Source organism: Oreochromis niloticus, linkage group LG6 (genome assembly GCF_001858045.2).
Source record: "Oreochromis niloticus isolate F11D_XX linkage group LG6, O_niloticus_UMD_NMBU, whole genome shotgun sequence".
NCBI lineage: Eukaryota > Metazoa > Chordata > Actinopteri > Cichliformes > Cichlidae > Oreochromis > Oreochromis niloticus.
Genome location: NC_031971.2, coordinates 12980332 through 12996578, shown reverse-complemented (window position 1 = coordinate 12996578; position 16247 = coordinate 12980332). Strand labels below are relative to the sequence as shown.

The 16247-nt window shown below is 41.1% G+C and overlaps 1 protein-coding gene and 2 long non-coding RNA genes across 4 annotated transcripts in view; 2 read left to right on the top strand and 1 right to left on the bottom strand.

Annotated features, from left to right (window-relative positions):
• The first annotated feature begins 258 nt into the window (after nt 1-258).
• Nucleotides 259-7197, top strand: gpank1 (G patch domain and ankyrin repeats 1). Its single transcript, XM_025908349.1, has 5 exons — nt 259-1258; nt 1439-1956; nt 2046-2187; nt 5131-5206; nt 6286-7197. The coding sequence occupies exons 2-5, from the start codon at nt 1549-1551 to the stop codon at nt 6725-6727; spliced, it is 1068 nt and encodes a 355-aa protein (XP_025764134.1). The 5' UTR covers nt 259-1258; nt 1439-1548; the 3' UTR covers nt 6728-7197.
• On the bottom strand, nt 2051-12613 carry LOC112847204 (uncharacterized). Its single transcript, XR_003220620.1, has 2 exons — nt 12527-12613; nt 2051-2245 (listed from the first exon to the last, which is right to left on the bottom strand). It is a non-coding gene; the product is annotated as an uncharacterized LOC112847204 (long non-coding RNA).
• LOC106096580 (cytochrome P450 3A30) overlaps nt 11420-16247 on the top strand; it is a 19673-nt gene continuing 14845 nt past the window's right edge. Inside the window, exons 1-13 of one of the 2 annotated variants that reach the window (XR_002062447.2) lie at nt 11441-11552; nt 11634-11727; nt 12164-12216; nt 12373-12472; nt 12567-12680; nt 13847-13935; nt 14087-14235; nt 14470-14597; nt 14684-14750; nt 14833-14993; nt 15208-15434; nt 15567-15729; nt 15810-15972. This is a non-coding gene — a long non-coding RNA (cytochrome P450 3A30). Of the gene's footprint in view, nt 11553-11633; nt 11728-12163; nt 12217-12372; nt 12473-12566; nt 12681-13846; nt 13936-14086; nt 14236-14469; nt 14598-14683; nt 14751-14832; nt 14994-15207; nt 15435-15566; nt 15730-15809; nt 15973-16247 lie in introns of those variants that run through there. The other variant, XR_002062446.2, reaches the window with a different exon arrangement.

Here is a 16247-nt window from a genome sequence, read left to right as displayed (position 1 = left end):
ATCTTCTACCCAGCCCAGTCTGCTATTTAACAAAAAAACTCTTTTCCATTAAAAGCTTCTGCAGGCCAGACTGCCCTGATAGCTTTTGAAAATCACCCACATTTCGAGCGGCTTGAAAACCGACTATTGTGTGGCAATATATTTCTGTGGAGGAAAAAACAAAGCTGTGTGTCTTACATGTGCCATGTACCAATTCTTGGTTAATTTCTTGCAGTAAAATGTTCCATATTTAATTAATTTAATAGGATGAAGTTTTTGTTTTGGGGAATTTTTCTTGTTTCTTGTGGAAGGGTGATCTTTTGTGGAAGGTAAAGAAGTACATAGAACTTGCATTTGTTGGCATAAAATGAATGCAAGGGAGAAAGAAGAGACTAAATGAATATTTATGATGACATAAAGAGGTATAAAGGAAATGAGTTAATAAAGTTGTCAGAAGTGGTCAGGAAACAGCCAGGTTAACATAAGGAAAAGGCAAAACACACTCCGAGTCACTGAGACTAAAATATGATACATCGATTTTAATTAGACCTGTGTCTATATATTTTTGCAAAACAACCTCTGAAGGCAAAGTGTAAATCACCTGACATATGAAATAACATGTTACACTACAGTTGCTGAGATGTGCTCCCAGAAGGGATACACGTCTGAAGATTTCCACACGTCACACGTGTGGAAACTGTTCACACTGCCATTCTCACAGTGTGAACAGTAGTTAAATATGTGGATTTTTATTGATGTAGATTAAAAAAGGCCTTTCACATATTAAGGTAGTACTTGTATGTTGAATGCATTAAGCATGTTCAACTATTTTCTTTTAGTGAAATAAAAGGCCAGTAATTCTTTTTAATTTTTTAAGGTAGGGTGAAAAAAATATAAACTGAAAAAAGTAAAAACGAAAGCAGCATCAGGCTTGATAGGTGGCAGTGACGTCTGAGTTTATGAATTATATATTTAGTTATTGAGGGATATTAGATCAAACAATTGTAATGTAGCTGCGGTCGTCTGTAGGTTTGTGTTTCAAAGGGTGCAGTGTAAAGGAGGAGACGGTAGGTGGCAGCACTCACTGTTATTCACACTTGTTTTTCCACGGAAATAAGGACATTATTTTGAAGCTGCTTCCTGTTATCAAATCGACTCGAGAATTTTTAATGTAATCGGTTGTTTAACTTGTGACTCTAGGTTATGTTATATCTTCATCATAAATGAGCTTTAAGGAGACTTTGGAGTGGCTGAATCTCGTTGGTAATCTGAAATGATCGTAAGTCTAATGTTTAGCTAAGATGCTAAGATGCTAACTAGTTACCCTGTTAGTATAGCGTTGTGAGGCTGGTAGTTTCTGGTTATAAGTATAATGTTAAATGTAATATGTGGATAAATCCAGTGCCAGCATGTGAACTGTCCTTTTGAAACTGTAATGCTGGCTAACGTCTCATTTTAGGCACACTGTGGTGCTGCAGTTAGATACAAACACCGCTGACTTTAAGATCTGCTTCTTTCACGTAACTGTAAACGACCTGTCTGAGATACCTGAAGTTACGGTCACTTCTTATGGCTGCTTTCGGCTTTACTCCTGCCAGAGAGCAGGATCTTTTTAGCTTTGAAGCGGAACAGTCCAGCTCAAAAACAAGCAGCGGACTCAGCGGGGAAGAGGCCAAGCGTTTCTATGAAAGCTTAACGAAAGATGAGAAGGGGGGAGATGGATTAAAAGGTGCAGTTAGTAAGAAAGGCAGGGAACCTCAGACTAGACAGGAGAGTAGAGAGTCCAGAAGAAGAGCGATGAGGAGGGTGAGAGCTGTGGAAGCACAGCAGGGTCAGAGTGGAGGGAGTCAATCAGAGACTGGACACTCAGAAAGAACCATGGAGCTGCTGGGTCTGCGGCTACTGCGCTTTGCCCATGAGGGAGACATCCCTGGGCTCAAAGAGGTCCTCTCAAAGGGGGTCGACATCAACTACCAGGTGTGATAATGAAGATTCTGTTTCTCTGTTTTATTTGGGGAAATATTACGTTTTGCTTAAAGAGTGTGTTGTTTTTTCCACCCTTGCAGGACACTTTCTTCTGGACAGCTGTAATGTGTGCAAGCTGGTCAGGGCAAAGAGCTGCGGTGAGGCTTCTGCTGCAGCACGGAGCGGCCTGGGTCGGAGTGGTTGACACAAAGGGCAGGGATGCCAAAGACCTGGCAGTGGAAGGTATAACCAACAAACATGGTTGAAACCCTGAAGTCATCTCCCAGGTCAAAACTGGTTGCTAAGGAAAGGAAAAATTGAAAAATGTTATTTCCACCATGCTTAAAGTTAGAAATATAGGTCCAGTTATTGCAAGGAAAGAATTAAATGGATTATTTTTAACCACTTTTAAGCCGTTTACATTGATGTACTTCTAATTTATGTCTCATTTGTTCTATGATTAATTTAAGTCATCAGACTGTTGCAAACATTTAAATCCTGCCCCTGAAGTCAGCATCATAAACCCAGGGATCTGTTTGAGTGTGAGGTCAGTTACCTCAGTAGGATAAGAAATTGGCTCAAAAATCTGCGATCATGAGTGTCAGGTGCCACTGTGGTGCATGTTTTTCTTCTCAGTTTTACTATTTAAACTGTTTACCTTGTTTTCAGAGCTCCATATTGTAGTGGTTTACACATTTGCCTAACAAGCAAAAGATCTTTGGATCGATCCCCCTGGAGGAAACGCAAATCCCACTGAGATTGCGTCACGTTGCATCTGTCAAGTCAGACATGCAGAGCTACCTGCTGTGAGTCAGGGAGGAGCAGGAAGTAGTAATTTCAGTGACATCCAGGGACATTCATTCAAGAAGTCCCTCAAACGTCCATGATATCGACTCAGCTCTCATTTTGCATCTATTGTTGAATCATGACTAGATGTGCCAGCTGACGGTTATTCAGCTCCGAGATGTTTGCTGAGATGTGATAATTAGTGGTCGATATCTGTTTGTGTGTGCAGTGAAGCTGAACCAGCGTTGTTATGGTTTTGGATTTTCTATTTAGTATTTGTTCCTTTTTCATTTTGACGTTTTGCTTTGAATTCAGGTCAGTTTTCATTCACTGAGTGGGTTCAGCTGTTTCGCTTTTACTTCTTATTGTTTGAAAATGTTTTTTTTTTTGTTTAATTTTCATTACTTTTACTGTTACTTTTAATCTTTTTATTTATTAAGTGTGCCTATGCCAAGAGGCACACTTATTGTTATTCGTCGGATTTATTATTCTTATTATTCTTCAGTTTCCGCCTGAAATTTTTGCAGCGTAACTCGCCCCACGGTTTTGAGACAAGGTTCACATATGTTATATCATTTCTCAGAGTCTGTGTCTCAGCTGGACTTATTTTTCATTTATATGGGCCGATGATTCATTTATTCATTTTAGTAATGGTATAAACAGTGAAAAGTGGTTGTCCAGATGTTGGTCGATGTGGGAAAAATAACTGAGTTGTTTGGTGGTGGCTAACGCGGAGCTCAAACAGAGTAGAAGCGATTGCCGGTCGGAGCGTCAGGTTAACTGAATGTCAGGTAAGAACTTATGAACTGCACTCTATTTGGGTCAGATATAAACCGAGTTTAGGTGTAGTTTATTTTCGTTGTGCTGACTTTTTAAAATCAGTTACAATAACTCGTACTGCGTGCTAGCTAGCACGACGGAGTTTCTATAAAGCTGTGTGCGCGCTAAGTTACTGATGTTGAACTTTATGACAGCCTCCCCTGTCATTCTCTCGCCTGTTGAAACTTCAATCATGAAACTGATCAATGATCGGCTTTTCTCTCTTGTTTGTTTATCACGCTAAACAACAGCAGCACGTTTAAGCTTGATCAGCTGTTGTTAGAATTCATTTGATTTTAATTTCTAGTATCAGCTGATGTTTGCTGGAGCCACAGCTGTAAAAAGGGCTGGTCCAAACCAGGAGATGTCCTTACTGAATCATCAGAGCTGAACTGGTGATGGAGAAACAGGTTTACCCTTTAGGTGACATGAATGAGTTGAAGGGAAGTTATGAACTGTTTCTGAGAGACAAATATACACCAAGCTCCTGTTTTTGTGTAGCTGACAGCTGGTAACTGTGCAGGGGCGGATCTAGCAAAGCTTTTGCCAGGGGGCCAGGTAGGGCATTAACAGAGAAAGGTGGACACAAAGATATACTTTTCTTTCTTACTCTCATATAAAATATTTAGCTTTTATTAAATAGTCATCTGAATCAAACAACCAAAATTTGTATAATAATACACAAGATTGGCTGTAGACCATTGTTCATCATTCAGAACACTGTATAAAAATAACAAAAAACAAAAAGTGAATGCAAAAGTGCATAAATATTTATTTTTTACGTGTTTGATGTGTGTGGCGGGGCGTGGTCTGCAGTGCCGCTGCAGGGGAGGTGGACCCACGGGCGTAGTCTGTGGTCTCTCGGCTGTTTTTTGGGTGTGTGTCGGGCTGTGAGTTGAAAAGCTACATCCGGCTGTGTGGGTAAACCAACCATGTGTGAAAAGTGGTCCATAACGTAATGCTTCAAAGCGTGTTCATGCAAACATTGTCGGGTCTGCCGTGGTACAATGGGACTTCTGCTCATGAACCTGTGTGCACAGCGTCTGCAAATCGGCGCTGTACGAAGTAACTTCATCTTTACACAAAACTGTAAGCTGTCATCTGTGAGGCGCGAGCGCTGTTTGTTTTTACCATAGTTCATGGTGGAGAATGGCTGCTCTGCTGAGTTTTGCTCTCTGTAGCCGTATGAATGGCAAACTACACTGATTAGCAGCGGCATAGGCACACTTAAAATTTCTTCCGAAATTTTCGCTTTCTAGTTATTATTATTATTATTATTATTATTATTATTATTATTATTGTTATATAGCAATATAATGTGGAAATTTAAAAAGTTCAGGACAGGTATTGCAACATAAATGCTCCACTGTAATCTTGTAAAGACTACGTCTAAATAAAGATGACCATAAAAGCTTGTAGTATAGTCAAACATGACTATACTAACAAAGACTAAAACATAGTTAGTTTTGCAATAACATAATGTTGGTTTAGTAAGTTTTTATGTCTCTTTCAGTTTCATGGCTCCAAGTTTAAGTTGACTAGAAAAACCTTGAACTGAACTCATTCATTTCTTTTTCACAGCTGGCCACAATGAAGTGTTGGAGGAGCTGTTGAGCTACGGGAGAAGACCAAAGAGAGAGACACCGTCTGACAGCAGGTGTGCACACTCTCATTGGTACACAGTTCTAATCTAAATATAACCACACAGTAAAATCATACAGACTTTACAATATCTATCTAAACCAATCATATCTGAGGAATAGCATACACACAAGCCGTTTTCACACATGAATTTCAGATAATTTCGTGAGAACCAGCTTAGACTTTGTCTAAGGTTGGCTTTCCTCACAGATAACGCACAGCAGAGGGTTTCTTATTGCTGGAACTACTCTGTGTAATAGAGATGTTTGTTTATTGATAATCTAATGACACAAATTTTCCAAGCGATCAATGAAAAATCCTTGATTCAAAATCTGTGGTGAGAAACATTTAATAGTACAGGAGTTTTCATCCATCCAACACAGAGACACTGCCTTGTGCCTTTTGGATCACTGATGGGCTAAAAGTGATCGTGTCTGGGTTTAAATCTCATATTAAAAAGCTTGAGCTCTGGTGATGGTGAAGCAGAAATTACTACATCATTTCTACTTTATATGGGTAAACTTTGCCATTTCCATCTCACCTAGTGGTGACTTGACCTATATTTTTCAGATTCCTGAAACTTAAACACATAAAGTGACATTTTACAGTCGGGAGAAGGATCAACGGTTACTGGTGTCAAATTGTGCAACAAGAGTTCATCTTAGTGCATTTAGCACTGCCGCTATATATGGTAACAGCAGTCCTTTTGCCCTCCTCGCTGTGTGGGTGTGTTCACAGATGTGAGGGGCATACACAGCAGCGAGCTAAACAAACTTCCTGCTAAGGCTGGACTTTAACCACAGAGATCATGAAATCAAATCAGAGTGAATTACCATAAAAAAAATCAAATAAATATATAGTGGAAAAGTAAATCTGCTGAATAATATAGCAGTGATATTGGCCCACATTCACCAACATCAGGATCGCATTATGAGGTCAGATCAACAGATTTCGAATGAGCACAAACACGAGTGAGATAAGATTACAGCAAGTAAAATCTCTGCTGTTGTTTACACACACTTGGAGAAGAAGTCAGTTTGTGGCTCTTTCATATTTCTTTTCGGGCTCATGTTGTCTTTTTGCGTTTATCCTCAGTTCCCTCCAGCCTCAGTGGTGCGACGTGTGTCGTGACGAGTACAGCAGCAGCCTGCCGTCACATCTCTCCTCCACCCTGCATCAGTTCAATCTGCGACGTCCTCCACCCACCCCTTACTACTGCCTCCCCCCCTCCAGCAACAGCTTCAAGATGATGGTTCGTTGTGGCTGGAAACCAGGAACAGGGCTGGGGCCACAGGGAGAGGGGCCCAAACAGCCAGTGCCTACTGTGCTGAAGAGAGACCAGAAGGGTCTGGGATACGGACAGATGAAAAGAGCCAAAGTGACTCACTTCCAAGCCAGAGACTGTGAAGCTGTGAAACCACCATCTAAGGACAAAGTGGGGATTGGAATGAAAGGACAGAGGAAGGAAGAAAGTAGGAAAAAAGAGCAAAAAGACAGGAACTGGGAAAGAGACTTCCGTGCCTCTTTTTATCTTTGACACTGGCTCATTCACATCTGCATTTGAAACACATAAATCATGACGCTGAGTTGTTTATTAAAGCTTTGACAGAGTTTGTTGGGTGTGTCTGTGAAGTGACTTTAAATGGAGCTTAACGGATCAGAGCTCGTGCTGTCTGTTTACGGCGTCAGCTGCTGTTTGCTCAATGATTGAATGTGTGGCAAAAGGTTTTCATTCATGTTCATGAGGATTTCAATTACACTGTGACTGAATGTGTCTGAGCCACAAAGGTGTTAAAGGGTTACATTATAATGTTTCATTCGCATTCAGCAAAAAGAAAAAAACCCAACAAGACCGATCTTATCATGAAGAACACTGATTATTATTGCTCATGATCCAGGCATGTACAAATTCTTTAGTGTCATAAAACAGTGTAGACTTTTTTATATTAAAGATTAAAGAAGAAAAGAGTTTCTTTTAGATATTAAAGTTGATTCTATGAAGAAAAAGCGTTTAGTTTTTTCTTCACTGTTGAATCCTTTTAAGCAAATACACAGACCAAGAGTAACCTTTCCCTCTGTTGGAGCTGCGGGTGCCTTTTCACCTGGTTCACCTTTACACCTGCAATCATGTGAATGTTGAGTCACACATTTGTGCTTACCTGAGTCAGGTTCTGTTAAACTGGTTTTTACTGCATCAGTCTGAGCTCTTTTCTTTTCAGGGCTTTATAATGACAAGAAAGGGTATTTTAAGTCACCTTAAACTGCCTGTTACACAACACGTGGGCTCAGGGATGTCCTGTTTCAAAATAATGGGCTGAAAATTAATGTACCCTTAAAATCGACTCAGAGTGGTGTAATAAGTAACTTTTTGTCCACTTTTTAAAATATACAGTAGCAATGCTGATTTGTTCCTTTAGATTGGTTGGAAGATGAGGTGACAGCTTTATCATGTAGTGCAGAGTAATATGTGTGCGACATGTTATAGCTGCAGAGTATCCCACACAGTTATCCCACACAGGCACTACAGTACAACCTCAGCAATGTCTCTTTCCATCCACCACCTCCAGCTCTTCAAGCAGAGAGATGTAATCTGTCCAGCGTGCCCTGCGTCTGCCTCAGGGCTCTACTGGTAAGACATGTCCAAAACACCCAGGCGGTTTCCCAGTTTGATGCCTGAACCACCCTAACAGGCTTATTTCAACGAGTCCCTCCTGAATGACCAAGCTCCTCACCCTGTCTGTGAAGACCAGCCCATACACCCTTGGTATTAAGCTCTTTGCACTTAATTCTTTTGGTTGTTATTCACAGTTTACGGCCATAGGTGAGGAATGTAGACTGACCACTAATCAACAGCTTTGCTTTCACGCTCTCCTCTCTTCCTAACAACAGCTGAGTATACTGTCCACATTACTCCTGACATGGCACCAGTTTGTCTTTATCTGTCAGCATCTCCCCTCACTCATAAACAGGACTCAGAGATTATTTAACTCCTCCACTTGGGGCAGCAACTAATACCAAGCCCGGAGTGGGCACAACGCCCTTTTCTGGGTTACAACAATGGCTACATCTCATTACTTCTTCACACTAAGCTGCAAACCTCCCAAGTGCAAGCTGGAGGTCATCTCTTGATGAAGGCAAAAAAATCATATCTGCAAAAAAGGAGACATGACATCCTCAGGCCGTCCAACCAGCTTCAACTTCACTGGTCAGTTGCAATGCTGATCCTGGACCAACGTTATTATGATGATGTAGAAACAACACCAACACTGGGATATCAACTCAAGCCTTTACTATGTTGGTTTTCACTGATTCAGCAAAAGAAAAGAAAAATTAAAGATAAAGGGACATAATTACTGTGTCCAAGACAGGGTTACCAGGGCCCCACCCTGTAGCCATGTGGCTAGGGGTCCTCAAGAGTCCTGGCCTGGGTGCCACTTAACTCAGTGGGTGAACAGGTAACCGCATGCCACATGGCTGGAGTGCAGCAGCGCAGTTTGAGTCTGACCTGTGGCCCTTTGCTGCATGCCTTTCCTCGCTCTTTCTCTCCAGTTTCCTCACTGCTACACTATCCAATAAAAGAGAAAAACTGGCTGGGCCTTATCCCGTGGCACCAGGACAGGCCCAGCCTGGAACCACTGAATGGACCTGCTTTCCTGTGGGCCAACCATCAAGAGGAAGGGCTGTATGGGTTTGATGCAATGTAGATTGCACAGCAGTCAGATCACAGGTTTCCCAAACTGGCTTCAGGGACATAGAGTGTCACTTAACTCACTAACCTGAGCTAGTGTATGAGGTTAGGAGAAACCAGGTATTGTGGGCCTTGGTTCAATTGTCAGCTTGAGTTCTGAACAGGGTTGGACTCAAGCTGGAACGTGCCCTGGGCAGTGACTCCATTGCTGGATACAAAAACATCTCTTTTTTGGAATGACAGTGAAACTTGAGTTGTTTGACTGGGAGGAACAGCGTGCCCTGTTTGAACCCAAGTGAGGTCCTGTTCCTGAACTTCAGTGCTAACCACAGTTTGTCCATAATGAGCACCAAGTCTGAGCATAAAGGTGTCCACAAGTGGACCTAACACCAGGTAGCCTCATCTCTGAGGTTAATTACTGATTTTGTAATTGAATCGTGTAATCGCCGTATATCTTGGACACTCTTGTGAAGAGAGGAGCAGAACTGTCAACTGATCACAACTTGTTGGCGAGCTGGATCAATTAGCTGGCCTCTAGTCATAGAAAGACTTTGAAATGTAAATGTTTTAAATTATATTTTAAAGTCTGGGATATGAAAAGACGAAAAGAGCCAAAGTGACTCAGTTCCAAGCCAGAGACTGTGACACTGTGAACTCTGAAACATAAAATATGATGAAGAGTTGTGTATTAAAGTCATTGGGTATGTCTGAGAGGTGATTTTTAAATAGAGCTTAACACTCTGACCTTGGCTCAGGATCAGCGCTCATGCTGTCCATTTATGGCATCAGCTGTGACTCTGCCAGCTGTTTGCGCAACGAACGAATGTGTGGCAAAAGGGTTTCGTTCATGTTCACAGGGACTCTGTTTACAGTGTTACTGAAAATGTCTGCGCTATAAAGACTGTGTGAAAGGGTTACACGATAAAGTTTTATTTACATTCAGCAGAAATACACAGGACAGGACAGACTTTACAAACATCAGGAAGAACACTGATTACTGCTCATCACCAACAGTAACCTTTCCCTCTGTTGGAGCTCCAGGTACCTTTTCACCTGGTTCAACTTTACACCTGTCTTCATGCGAACGTGGAGTCACATGTTTGCACTTATCTGTGTTAGCCTGTCAGCAAGGCTCTGCAAGGCTCCACAGTTGAACCAGCAATTATTGCATTGACCTGGACTTGTCTACTACATGTTTTCATGATTTTATTTAAGGAAGGAAGCACTCTTTCAGTACAATTCACCTTAAACCGCCTGCTACACAACATGTAGGCTCACATGTTCCATTGTAAGGGGTGAAAATGAAATAGCCTGTACATTACAACATCATTGGGTACTGCGTTTGATTTTGATTTGTAGCCACTGGTAGGACCACAATAGTGGGTTTGCTGTATAGAATATAGCTGTATGCTGCAATAGCTGCATAGAGCTATTTAAAACTATGTTTCTTATTGCAATTGTTTGTATTGGCAACATATCAGTGTATACAGGGAATAGTATATGAGGATTCTAAATATCATATTACTTTGGACCACTGACCTCTTCTTTAAGGTCAAAAGGTCAAACTTTCATAAAATATTTTTTTTTTATCTTTAAAACTGCTTAAAATTGTTCTGCCTGTGTTTGTATTGGCAACATTTAGAAAATGATCCTGGTACAGTGGGATTGTAAATATCACATTATAGTCTGACCTCACTTTTACATTCACATTTGCCTTTATTTCAAGAAAATGTCCATAATATGGCTTTAAAGAAAGTATTGAAAGAGCTGCCTAGTTAGAAATACACTGAAGTATAATATTATATAATAAGCTTAAGCTATTCATATAAAGTTATTACCAAATCAATAGCTGTTATCTATCCAACCTACATAATGTTTGCGTAATCCAACTAAACATCTGTCATCCTAGCCTTATCTGATATTAAACTACACTAAAAACCTCTTAAAGTGCGTTTAAAAAGAACAAAGGAAACAAAAATGAATATACAGACAACAAAATACTGTCCTTTAAAAGTAAATACTGTTTTGAGAGTGAGCTGCCTTGGTGGAGGTTTGTGCTCTGGGAGTGCTTCTTGTTTAGTTCCTCTTTCTGTGCTGTGAGCACATACTGGACAGAAGCAGTGAAAGCATTTTCTGTCACCAACAGAAAGCACCGAGCACGTCTGGACATGCTTTGCTGTGAGCACAGTATGGAATTGAGCATGTATACATAAAACAGTCTGACCGATAGCGTGCTGAATGACTTGATGTTTGGCGTTTGAATTGTACACTTATTCAAGAAACTACAACGTGAAAACATTTAGTTCTTGTGTAGGAGAAGAAAAACCTATCTGCTAATCAAAGCTGTTTTCTTTCTTTTTTAATCCAGGCTGTACAATAACAAATGATGAAGACTGCAGTACTACACATGGCAGAGCTAATAAAACTGACTGATACACAGTAAATGCTCCTCGAGCTCTGTCTCTGTTTATTATGCTTCCTGCTGCTACTGGCTCAGCCCTAACGCCCCTTCCTTACTCACAGAACAGGTATGTGCAGCAGGAGAAAAAAGCCTCTCATCACAAAGGTTAGTGTAATCGCTGAGAGAAGAGAGGAACGTTGCAGACATGGTGTACTTCTTCTTGTCCGCAGAGACATGGACCCTGCTGGCTGCCCTCGTCACGCTGCTGTTTGTGTAAGTTTTAAAGAATACTGGATGTGTCCAGGTATTTGTACCATTTGTGCTGCTTTTTTAAATCTCTTACACCTGATCCAGGTATTCCTGCTGGACCTATGGGACATTTAAGAGATTAGGCGTCCCTGGGCCCTCACCTATCCCATTTTTTGGCACCATGTTGGCATATAGAAAGGTGGGTTACGATACTAGCCTACACTGTATACACCGAGGACAATGTCTTCCAATAGCTCATTGGTTTTTCAAGTACAATCTTATTTGAATAGTGTAGTTTTTTTTAATTTAGCTGTTGTTTTGTACAGTTATTTTCAGGTTATGAAAGACCCTTTCACCCTGACCCCTCTAAATGTTAGGCACCTGTTGTCAAACACATTTGTATGGCATGAAACATGCAAACTGGCTGCTGTACACAACAACGACCACTCTTAAGCAATAATATCTGAGTAGCTTTTTCTACTCAGGAAGTAGAAAACCTCACAACGTTACTTCAATATCATTAGAAGTTAACATCACTGATGCTGTTATGCCTGTGATGTCTCTACTTTGTTAAACGTGACCTGTGTTTTTGGTAAGTTTCATTAATCATCTGTATATCTTGTTCTTATTTCCAGGGATTTTTTAACTTTGATGAAGAGTGTCATAAGAAATATGGGAAAATGTGGGGGTAAGTTGTGTTGTCTATAGTACATGACTGCTTTTCTATGGATGTGAATAATAATAATGCAGACCTGTGTGAAAGTGAAAGTGTGAAAAATGTATTACTTTCACTTTTTCACGTTCAGTTGTTTTATTTCGTTTCTTCTACTGTGACGGTACGCAGCATTTTTGATGGCCGTCAGCCCGTGTTGTGCATCACTGATCCTGCTATGATAAAAACTATCCTGATAAAGGAGTGTTACTCTTTCTTCACCAACCGCAGGGTTAGTAAGGACATTATACGACTCAATCAGTCTCTTTTTTAAAAAATATCTGACCTTCTGTCCTCATCACCAGCTGCTTTGAATGTTATTACAGAATTTCCGTCTGAATGGGCCGCTGCAGGATGCTGTGACAGTTACAGAGGATGATCAGTGGAGGAGGATCCGCAGCGTCCTTTCTCCCTCCTTCACCTCTGGGAGACTAAAAGAGGTACATCCCTCTCCCGCTCTCTGCCTCCTTTGGCTTTTTTTGCATGCTGAACAACAAAAGAAGCAAAAAGCAAAAAGCATTCACTTAACCTGAAACTAGATTCACGCCTGCTTTTGAGTCTCCACAGTCTCACTCTTTGACTTGTTACCAAAAAGAGTCATTTCCTCTTCATTTTTTAAGTAATTTAAAAGCCCAAAAAAGGTAAACATAGCATCAAGATTCAAGTCTCTTTATTGTCATTATCCAAGCATAACATAATGCTGGCAATAATACTCCCTCACGTGGTGCATAAAAATTCAGTAACATAAATATACTGTATAGTCTGCATATCTCTGTAGATCTCTGTAGATTGAAAGTACTTGAAAGTACTACATGCTCTTCCAGTATTGCTCCATCCCCAGCCTTGGTGGGGCTGTTCTCATATTCTTCCCTTGCCACTGAGAGTACACCTTGAATGGTGATTTATTCTCCTGCCTCCTATCTCTGGTGTACCTCTTCAAGGCACTAGCCAAGGCTATGAGCTTTTGCTTGGCAGCTTGTTGTGCTTCTTAGGCACCTTCTTCATCAAGAATCATGCAAGACTAGGCTGACCAACCTGTGCACTGCCTGGATTGATTACAAAAAGGCCAATGACTCAATGCCCCACACCTGGATCCTGGAATGCCTAAAATAATACAAGATCAACAGGACCCTAAGAGTGTTCACCAGGAACTCAGTGCGGATGTAGTGTGCAACACTACAGGCCAAATTCAAGCCCCTGCATGGTATGTACCACCGGCAGATAGTGGAGGTGGCTGACATCCAGAAGTCCTACCAGTGGCTGGACAAAGCTGGACTGAAAGACAGCACAGAGGCACTAATCATGGCAGCACAAGAACAAGCTCTGAATACAAGATCCATAGAGGCTGGGGTCTATCACACCAGGCAAGACCCCAGGTGCAGGCTGTGTAAAGATGCCCCTGAGACAATCCAGCACATAACAGCAGGGTGCAAGATGCTAGCAGGCAAGGCATACATGGAACGCCATAACCAAGTCGGCGGCATAGTATTCAGAAACATCTGTGCCGAGTATGGCCTGGAAGTCCCAATATATACTCTGTGCTGTTGTAATTGCATCCGGTTTCAACATTTTTGACGTTGTTGATTTTTGTCTGTTTGTGCCTCAGATGTTTGACATCATGAAGCAGCATTCAGCGATTCTGATCAGCAGCATGAAAAAGAAAGCAGATAAAGATGAACATCTAGAGATGAAAGAGTGAGATCTCTCATACTGTATTCATTTAAATACATGAGAAAAAGTGCAGATTCACCTCTTCTCCTCCTCTCCTCTTATTGCAGACTTCTCCTAAGTCTGCAATAACAAAGGTCATGTTTGATATGTTTGATATGTTTGTGTGGTTTTCCAGGTTTTTCGGACCCTACAGTATGGATGTGGTAACCAGCACCGCCTTCAGTGTAGACATCGACTCTCTCAACAACCCCTCAGATCCTTTTGTCACAAACATCAAAAAGATGCTGAAATTTGACCTTTTCAGCCCCATCGTCCTCACTATTGGTAAAATATTCATTTTGATACATGAAGCTACTTTTGACTGCTCCGTTATTCAACAAGTGTTTACCTTGGCTTGTAGCTCTGCATGTTTGCTTTGGCAGATTTTTTCCTGGTGCAGTCTAAAGGATTTGTGTCTCCTCCTGGGATCAAACTGGGCACCACTACAACATGTCCATCAATGCAGCTGCTGTCCTTCCTCTTCCATTAACAAATGTCCTCTTGTTTGTTTAATTTCAGCTGTCTTTCCCTTCATGATTCCCATATTGGAAAAATTGGAGTTTTCCTTTTTCCCTGCATCTGTGACAGACTTCTTTTACGCTGCGCTACAGAAGATCAAGACTGATCGAGAGACCAGCAAGCAAAAGGTACGGCTGTGAGTTTGTGTTTGTACTAATAACCTGTTCTGACATAAGATCACAGCTGTTCTCAGACTGTGTTTGTTGACTTCCAGACCCGAGTGGACTTCCTCCAGCTAATGATCGACTCTCAGCAAAATAATGACTCCAAACAGGAAAAAGGTGATACACGGACACACGTCTCCACACATGGAAAAACCAGCTTAAAGCTGTTCTAACGTGTATATCCCTCCTATCTCCTCAGGTCTGACAGATCATGAGATCCTTTCCCAAGCAATGACTTTCCTCTTTGCTGGCTACGAAACGACCAGCAGCTCTCTCACTTTCTTGTCTTACAATTTGGCAACAAACTCTCAGGTGATGAAAAAGCTGCAGGAGGAGGTGGATGCAACCTTCCCTAACAAGGTAACAACACAGAAATCTTAATATAAGACAATATATTTCTTTCTAGCATAACTAAACTAAAGTAAATCATACAGTAGATATGATGTGTTATAATAATATTGTGTTATGGTGATTATATTATTTTATATATTGTAGTCATAAATAAAATCAGCACAGGGTTCTACTTCTCTTAATATGTCTCTATCATCAGTCATGTTTATGTGCTTGTGTTCAGGCTCCCATCCAGTACCAGGAACTAATGCAGATGGAGTATCTCGACTGTGTCATCAATGAGTCTCTCCGATTGTTCCCCATTGCTTCACGTTTGGAGCGTGTGGCCAAGGCCAGTGTGGAGATAAATGGCTTTGTGATTCCAAAAGGTATGGTTGTCATGGTCCCCACCTGGCCGATGCACCGGGACCCCGAGATTTGGCCTGAACCAGAGAAATTCAAACCTGAGAGGTACGGAAAGGATTCACACGTGTCTGATGTGACAAAGCAGAATGAAGCGCTGTGCGACATCACCCTGTTTATGTTGTTAATATACTGTGTGTGTGTGTGTGTGTGTGTGTGTGTGTGTGTGTGTTTTCTCAGGTTCAGCAAGGAAAACAAGGAGACAATTGATCCGTACAGCTACATGCCTTTTGGAGCAGGCCCGAGGAACTGCATTGGGATGCGATTTGCTCTGGTTGTGATGAAACTTGCAATAGTGGAGATCCTCCAGAGGTACAGCTTCTCTGTGTGTAAGGAGACCGAGGTGAGAGCCTAGATCAACTTCACTCTGACTATTAGCTTTGTGTGTTATTGTCATTTATTCTACATCCCACTTCTCTGCAGATCCCCATTGAGCTGGACATCCAGGGTCTGCTACAACCAAAACGACCAATCAAACTGAAGCTGGTGCCACGTTCTTAACCCTCCTCGTCTAAGAAGATGACTATTCTTCATTTTAATCTTGATGTTTCTTGCATACATAAACACCATGTCAGTTTTTGTACTACCTACCTGTACTACCTTATTTTGTCTGAAGGTGCACTAAACACTCTATTTAATTTCTTTTTAATTTTCTGGCAATTATTTCATGGTTTATTCTTTAAAGCATTAGGATAGATCCAGTAAAGACAAAAACGTGGTAGTCAGGCATTTAGCCCTTGTGGACGGTCATTGTTTAGTATTGGCAAAGAGTTTATGACAATATACTGTAAAGAATAATCAGCAATTTCTATTTTTGTCTAAAGCATGTATCAATTCAATTCAGTTTTAGTTATATATCAC

Bases quoted from the DNA above. Each gene is read 5' to 3' on its own strand.
- gpank1 (XM_025908349.1), top strand. From the start codon at position 1,549: ATGGCTGCTTTCGGCTTTACTCCTGCCAGAGAGCAGGATCTTTTTAGC. The intron at 1,957-2,045 runs GTGTGATAATGA...CCACCCTTGCAG, and splicing joins GGGTCGACATCAACTACCAG to GACACTTTCTTCTGGACAGC. The intron at 2,188-5,130 runs GTATAACCAACA...TCTTTTTCACAG, and splicing joins CAAAGACCTGGCAGTGGAAG to CTGGCCACAATGAAGTGTTG.